General features: G+C 38.6%; 2 protein-coding genes across 2 annotated transcripts; both read left to right on the top strand.

The window, feature by feature from the left end:
• The first annotated feature begins 3,046 nt into the window (after positions 1 to 3,046).
• Positions 3,047 to 4,078, top strand: LOC138928556 (chymotrypsin-2-like). The gene is made up of 3 exons (XM_070285775.1): positions 3,047 to 3,297; positions 3,354 to 3,610; positions 3,658 to 4,078. Exons 1-3 carry the CDS (start codon positions 3,047 to 3,049, stop codon positions 3,990 to 3,992), a joined length of 843 nt encoding a protein of 280 aa, XP_070141876.1. The 3' UTR covers positions 3,993 to 4,078.
• Positions 4,079 to 6,278: 2,200 nt separating this feature from the next.
• On the top strand, positions 6,279 to 7,346 carry LOC108071579 (brachyurin-like). Its single transcript, XM_041777307.2, has 3 exons — positions 6,279 to 6,574; positions 6,633 to 6,886; positions 6,934 to 7,346. Exons 1-3 carry the CDS (start codon positions 6,324 to 6,326, stop codon positions 7,260 to 7,262), a joined length of 834 nt encoding a protein of 277 aa, XP_041633241.2. The 5' UTR covers positions 6,279 to 6,323; the 3' UTR covers positions 7,263 to 7,346.
• The last annotated feature ends 428 nt before the right edge of the window (positions 7,347 to 7,774 follow it).

The following is a 7,774-nucleotide window of genomic DNA, read 5'->3' as shown; positions in this document are numbered from 1 at the left end:
GCCACCCCGAGATCCTCCTCCTCCTCTGGGCTGCCCCTGATCCCCGCCAGCTGCTTAGCAATGCGCATATATTTGCCAAGTGTTCGAATGGCTTTGATCGACGTGGCTGCCTCGCCGGAGGAAGGTGTCTCTCGGTCAGCCGAAAAAGAATAAGAAATGCCATCATCAGCCAGCAGGTGTTGGCTCTGGCTTTGCACACATATATATAAAAAAAAAAGACAACAAAAAATAAAACCCAAGGCGAAACCAAATCCCAGCCCCCAAAAGCCATCGCCAAATTGATTTGTCAATCGCAGAAACCGCAAACTTGCGCACATTTCGCTGGCATTTGAAAGCCATTTGAATAACATTTCACCCGGCTGAATCTCAAGTTTTTGATATTTCTTTTTTTCTCTCTATTTTCCACAGATTTTTCTTTTTGGGAAAGTATCACATTTGACTAGAAGCTGGAACCGATGCTGGTTGCACTTGCCTGCAGGCCTGCGATTGAAACAATTACAACGGTAGAGTCTTAACCCCGATTGCGTTGAATGTTTGTTTTTTAGTAAATTTAGTAAATATTAAGAAAATATTTTTATATTTTATAATAATTTTTAATATTTTTAAATTAAAAAGAAAGGTAATTAGGGGATTTCTTAGTTTTACTCCTAATTAAAATAAAATAAATATGAAAATGGGATAAGCATTGGCGATCGGTTAATCACCAACTAAAAATGATCTTTTTCTTTTTCCTGTGCAGTGTTAATGCAGCTGCAAGTTGTCATCGTTGTTGTGGCAGTTGCTGCTGCTAGTGATGTTGCTGCTTTTGTTGCTGCTGCTGCTGATGTTGCCGTTGTGGTTGCAAGTTGTCGCCGGTCCCTTCGCCAATTTGTTGCCAATGCGGCGGCTGATGGCTCAAAAGACAGAGAAAGAGAGAGAAAGAGGGGCTTGGCCTGGCCCAGGCCATTCTGGCAACAACAGTTGGCAATGGAAGCGCATAAAAACTAATTGATTGGATGCCAAGATGTTAAGCGCATAACGGCAGCCACGGCAGCAGCAGCAGCAGCAGCAGTTGCAGTTGCAGTTGCAATGTCGTCGCCGTGGCAGCCACTCTCCCCGTCTTTCAGCGACTTTTATTCAATTTAAATGCGCTTGCAGCGCCAATTCCGATCCGATCCTGACTCCATTCGCCCCGCCCTGTGCTTACCATGGCCACTACTCGTAAATTAATTATTTTTTATTAACTTTTCGCTCATTGATGAAATTTTTCAAATATTTCCCCGCATTCCCTCGTTGCAAATTTGTCGCATGCAACTTTTACACTGATCGTTTGGCATTTTATTTATTTTCTTTCTTTTTTTTTTGTTGTAGCAACTTGGATGTGCATAAAGTTTGATGGCAAGTTAATAAAATGATATGACCGGCGGCGGATTTTTGGGATTTTCAAGCAAGTTATAAAGCTCTTAAGAGCTGCAGAACCTTCGATTTCAATCGGTTTTTGTTTAGGGATGATAAATTGTATGGAAAATCTTGAAATTTAATTTAAATTATAATATCATTCAAAGGTTAAAACATATAAAACGAGGTATAAAAATATTTCACTATTTTCTAAATATTATTTTATTATTATTTTTAGAGTTATTATCAATCGTTTTGCTTAAATTATATAAAATAAATTTACTAGAGCTGTTTATCGAAGCAAATATCGATTTATCGATAATATTGCAATTTATTTCTTATCTATTTCGTGTTATAATTATTGTTATAATTATATTTGCATTCAACTAAACTTTATTTATTTATTATTAAATCTTTGAAACATTAGTTTCGTTTTAAAAATTTCAGAAATTTTATTAATTATATTTTAATCGATAAATTATTATATTTTTTTCGATATTTATATCGTTTTGCCTTTGCCATCGCTTATTCCGCTGCTAACGGGAGTGGTTCTGGCCCGGAATATCTCTGCAGTTAATCGCGTCAACTCGTTATCGTGTGACGTTAAAGTTAAATCCACTTCCCTCCCAAAAAACGCAGCCGAGCATTTATCAAAAGTTATTGCAAATTAATTGCAATCTGGCCGGCTCAATCTGCGGCATCATCTCGAGGCGATCTGGCCAAGACCGAATCCGTACCGTCCATGAGTTTCGCTGGCTTTTTGGGCTCTTTTGGCTGCTGCTTACCAAAATTTATTGATGCCTTATTAGCTGATAATCACAAACACACGTCTGGACGCGGACTGCGAATGGACTTGGGAACGGTAAAAAAGTTTTCAACTCGCCTGGCATATTAAAGTGCATTAAGATAATTGAAATGGCCAATAAAAAATATTTTCCCTTTTCCAGGGCCCCAAGTCTCGGTGTCAAGAACTTGTCCAAAGTGTTGAGTATCGCGCTCTGGGCGTTTTCAGTTGCCCAGTTTTGAGGGTTTCTTTTTTATTTTTTGGGGTCTCTGGGATCGCAACTGAGTTATTTGTGGAGAGCTGCTTTTTTTTCTTGGAACCCACTCGCGCTGAAACGTTTTTCAATTTCCACATTTCTCAGGCCGCGAGTTTTGATTTAGTGATTATGTGGGCATTATGTATATGAGTTATTAATAAGCTTTCTGCCGATAAGCCAAGCGGTACTCTGCAGTTCATACAATGGGCGGACGTTCATCCGCGGTATCCAAGTGTTTGCTTAAAATGATTTAAGGCGTTGCCCCGGCGAAATCGGTATAAAGCTGAGCCAATCCAGGACATCTGATAATTGTTTTTTTAACGGCTGTTTTTTTTTAAGACAGCTGAGGGATGGCCAGGTCAGGTTTCCTGTTTTGGAGAAGTTGTGGCTTAGTAATTGCATTGCAACAAAGAATTTTTATTGGCAACTGGAAAATATATATTTTAAAGAACTAAATTAGTTAGCTTAGGTAAGAAATTTAAAGATAAAGAAAATGGAAAATATTTCTTGAAATTCTTTTCCTTACAAAAAATAAAACTAAAATGTTATATAAGGTTTGTTCTGTTGAATTTGCTTGTATAAATAGAGCAAGCAAAACACAGAACTTTAGTTGTAAATAAAGTGTTGACATGAAAGGACATCTAATCTTTGGTATACTTCTCCTCGGAGCTCATTTCGGATTCTGTTCTCCGAATAAACATCCAAGAATTATCAATGGCACCTTGGCTGTGCCCAAGCAATTTCCCTATCAAGTTTTCTACGATGTCCTTGATCTCACCAACCTGCAAAAGCCCATTGAATGGGAATCATCTTGTGGAGGAACTTTGATATCCAAGAGAATAATCCTGACGGCAGCTCATTGTTTAAATGAACCAGATATGTAAGAAAGGTTTAAATTTTATCTAAAATTGTTTATATTTTCTTCTTAAATTTTAGCTACGCCATTAAAATTTACTTTGGGGCTGTGGACAAATCAAACAAAAGCGAAATCGGTCAACACCGTTTGGTGGTCAAAAGACAGAATTTTGTTATTCATCAGGAATATGACACAGTTTACCATTACAATGATATTGCCCTCATAAGACTTCCCGTAGACGTGGCCTTCGATGAGTACATAAAACCAGCCAAGTTGCCCCAACCAGGTGAAGTTTACCCAAGTGAAGCAATTGTCTCTGGTTGGGGACTCGTTGAAGGTAAGCTTGATTTGGAATTTAAAAACACTTCTAACATCTGCAACTAGTTATAGTTAATGGCAACTTTGTTGGAGGGGATAAATTGAAGTACTTCGATATTTCCATTCTGCCACATGATGAATGCAAGGAGTGGTTTAAGCATGCCGTTCCGATACTTTCCTCCTCACAGATTTGTATTGCTCCAAGTGAGAACATGCCATGCAAAGGAGACTCGGGAGGACCTCTAGCTGTCCGGCATGAAGATGACTTTGTAGTACTGGGCATTACGTCTTTGGGCCACACACGTTACTGTACAATCAATCATCCGTCTTTGTATACAAGGGTCGTTTCGTTTTTGAATTGGATCCATGAAAACGCCGGTGCTCACAATCTGGATGTGTGAAATATTTTTTAAATATTTTATTATACCTGAAAACTGATGCAAATTTCCAAATAAATGCCACACAGAAGGCGCATTACCATTTAGAAGACCCTTCCACCTTGACGAGTCCCATAAATTAGCCAATTTCTTTTTCTTCCTCTGGAGAAACGCCGACAGCGTTGGCACCAGGAAGTAAGCGACCTACAAGCGTTTGTTCGGGACTTTCCAGGAATTTTCGAGGCGTAGCAACTGTTTGTGACATGTTTTGATTTGTGTTGTCGACGTTTACGAGCTTGTAACTCTTGCCAGGCCAAAGACTTGGACCTGGACTTGGATTTGGACTTGGACTTGGACCTGGAGCTGGAGCTAGGCCAGAGAGACTGGTCGCCACTCACTCGACACAGAATCAAAGTTGTTATCGATGACATTAATAGCGATTGGGGGGGCTTTCATCAATTACAAGGCTTTGTTGAGAGGACCAGCAAGCATCCACATCCAGCTCGGCCTACGCAGCGAAATTGTAAATTATTACAATGCAAATGATTTCCATATTGTAAATATGATGTGAGTGCTGATAAAGCAGCGGGGCTGGCAAAAGGGAACCGCCTCTGCCTGTTGGCCAAGTTTGTGCAAACAAAAGTTCAACGCATTCAAAGTCAAGGCTTCGAAATGGTCACAGTGGTGAAAGGTTGCTGGAGTTTTGGGTGAAAGAAAAATAATTGGAAAACTAATACAAATTATTTTTGTAAATAATTTTATCTTTTTTATTATTTATTAATATTTTTATTTTATTTTTAATTTGCTAGAAAATCTAGTTTCTTTTTCATGTTTTGCTGACGATCAGTTTTTTGATGAACCCGGACTTGGGAATTTTAAGCAACAATTTTTACATCAAACGAGGGCTTTTTACATATATTTTGTTGTTTATTTTAGGGGATTTTTTATAAAGAAAAAATGTAGTTTTTTTTTAAGTAATGTTCATTCTTTAAAATACAACTACAGACAGTTGTTAATATAATCTATTTTGTTTCCATCATAAAATTTATATTTAAACATTTTAACATTTTCATATTTAAACTATTTTTTCCCTACAAAAACTTTAAATATTATTTGTATTTTAATAATCTGTTTATTTTAAATTATTTGAATAATATTATGTATATTTTAATTCCCCCAAAACTTTCCCTATTTCCAACCAATGTGCAGTTAAAGTAATTTTGCCCAAGTACCGTTTTGGGCTTGTATCTTGGTTTGGCTTTTGGGCTGGGACTCAAGTTCGGAACTGGGTTTTTCTGCGTTTGCATTTCGGCTTTGGGTTTTCGGTTTCCTTTGCCGCCTTGACCACGGCCAAACTACCACCAACGACGTCGCCGGCAATCAAGTCAAGAAACCGCGCCGAACTGTATTAACTCTTGTCTCCGGCCAACTGTTGCCCCATTGCCAAGTTTCCAAGTTTCCAAGTCGCCGAGTCTCCGAGTCTCCGAGTTACCAAGTTGCCGTCTGCCGCTGTCAGTTGGCATCTTCCTGTTTGCTCAAACGTCACGTTCGAGTCACGTTTCCAACTGCCATCAATGGGGTGCCCGGGCACTTAGTCTCGCCCATAGCCACAGTTGATGTTTCCCACAAATTTAAGGCCGCGTCCGCAATTCGCCATTCGTAGTTGTATGGTATATCTGACGGAGAGTCCGCCGTTTGGGTTCTGCTGGGCGCTGGCGTAACGCAACAATTTCGCAATCACCTGACAATGTGACAGGTAATAGTCGTGTCCAGCACACTAGACATTTGCATACTCATAGGCACGGGCACCGCCGAATAGTCAACTGTGAAGTAATTTCGATGCCAGAGTGCCGGATCGCATCGCCCGATGGTCACCTTCGGTCCGTGTCTGGCTCTGGAGCATACTGTGATAAGTAATTGCATTGCGTTCTATGCAGAGAGAGAAACATTTTGAGGGTCTGGAGTAAATAATATTCTTAGTTCTTAAAGTCATTTTTAGCTCTGGGTTTTCTGTTAATTTTTTTATGAAATTGTTACACAAGGTTGGCCAAGTAAGAACTTAATTTTCTGGGCAACAGAGAAGGTTATCTTTAATACAAAGAAATTGTTTGACATTCCACAACAACTTTGTTATTTTTAATTAAAAATAAATGCCCTAATTAACTACAAGATAATACCAATGGAATTATTGCTAATTATAAATGTTATCTTTCAGAAAAGAATTATTTCTTAAAGTTCTTTTACTTTAATAAATTACAAAAACGTTAAATGCTGTATTAGGTTTGTTTTGAAAAATTTTTATATTTAAATAGAGCAAGCAGAACCCGGAACTTTAGTTTTTCATAATCTATTGACATGAGAGGACAACTAATCTTTGGTTTACTTCTCCTCGGAGCTCATTTCGGATTTTCTTTTCTAAATGAACATGGAAGAATTATCAATGGTAACTTGGCTGTGGCCAAGCAATTTCCCTATCAAGTTTATTACGATGTTCTTGATCTCACCAATCTGGAAGAGCCCATTGAATGGCAACCATCTTGTGGAGGAACTTTGATATCCAAGAGAATAATCCTGACGGCAGCTCATTGTTTCAGACACCCAAACATGTAAGAAAGTCTAAAAATGATTAAAATATATGTTTTTAATTTTTAATTTTAACTTTAGCTACGCTATTAAAATATACTTTGGGGCTGTGGACAAATCAAACGCAAGCGAAATCGGTCAACACCGACTGGCGGTCAAAAGAGAGAATGTTGTTGTTCATCAGGAATATGATGATAACGCTTATAACGATATTGCACTTATTAAACTTCCCATAGACGTGGCCTTTGATGAGTACATAAAACCAGCCAAGTTGCCTCAACCTGGTATAAGCTATCCAAGTGAAGCAATTGCCTCTGGTTGGGGAATCAATAAGGGTATGTTTTATTCCTAAAGTTAAAACTTTTCTAACATTTACAAACAGTTTCAGATGATAACAAACCAAGTAGAGACTCGAAATTGAGGTATTTCCAATTTCAAATTTTATCACATGCTGAATGTAAGAAGTGGAAAGTGCAAGATTTCCTTGTATCCTCAAGAATTTGCCTCGCACCATCTCAGAACGCACCGTGCAATGGAGATTCAGGAGGGCCGCTTATTGTTAGCCATAATGGGGACAGTGTCCTGCTTGGTGTAACCTCCTATGGCTATACTGGAAAGTGTACAGATGAATTTCCTGACGTATATACCAGGGTAGCTTCATATCTGGATTGGATTCATGAAAATGCAGGTGCTAACAATTTGGATGAGTAAAGAAATGTTTATCAAAATATCCTTTGAATAAAAATTTTATAATTCAAATTTATCCAAATAAATTATGATACTTTCCCAATATTTCCTCCAAGTGTATGCCAGCATTCGCTTTACACAATTTGGGCCATTGCCAAGCTTAGGCCAGAGAACCGAAGGCGAACCAAAGCGAATCCATTCATGAAACGGGCACCCGCCTAGAAAACCAAACCGACTTGCAGCCATATAAATTGCTGAGATTTCTCTTCCTTTGACTGCCTGCCTGCCTTGTTATTAAAAGTTCAACCCACATGAGAAGCAATTTGCAAACTGTTAGAACGAATAAATAGTTTAGCAGGCAGCGTTGCAAGCAGGGATCTTGGCCATAAGTGGCACTTGGCCAGGAATTTGATAAGCCCAAAAGAGAGAAAGAAATGCATTTGCACCTGAAGACGAATCAGGTCAGCCTTTTTGGAAAACAATACCGAAAGTGATTCCTCTGGGCTCAGGAAAAACACTTTGCCCTGTCATTTGGC

The sequence above is a fragment of the Drosophila kikkawai genome, chromosome 3L (assembly GCF_030179895.1).
Source record: "Drosophila kikkawai strain 14028-0561.14 chromosome 3L, DkikHiC1v2, whole genome shotgun sequence".
Taxonomy (NCBI): Eukaryota; Metazoa; Arthropoda; class Insecta; order Diptera; family Drosophilidae; genus Drosophila; species Drosophila kikkawai.
This window is presented reverse-complemented; position numbering and strand designations above follow the sequence as displayed.

Bases quoted from the DNA above. Each gene is read 5' to 3' on its own strand.
- LOC138928556 (XM_070285775.1), top strand. From the start codon at position 3,047: ATGAAAGGACATCTAATCTTTGGTATACTTCTCCTCGGAGCTCATTTC. The intron at 3,298-3,353 runs GTAAGAAAGGTT...CTTAAATTTTAG, and splicing joins TGTTTAAATGAACCAGATAT to CTACGCCATTAAAATTTACT. The intron at 3,611-3,657 runs GTAAGCTTGATT...ATCTGCAACTAG, and splicing joins TGGTTGGGGACTCGTTGAAG to TTATAGTTAATGGCAACTTT.
- LOC108071579 (XM_041777307.2), top strand. From the start codon at position 6,324: ATGAGAGGACAACTAATCTTTGGTTTACTTCTCCTCGGAGCTCATTTC. The intron at 6,575-6,632 runs GTAAGAAAGTCT...TTTTAACTTTAG, and splicing joins TGTTTCAGACACCCAAACAT to CTACGCTATTAAAATATACT. The intron at 6,887-6,933 runs GTATGTTTTATT...ATTTACAAACAG, and splicing joins TGGTTGGGGAATCAATAAGG to TTTCAGATGATAACAAACCA.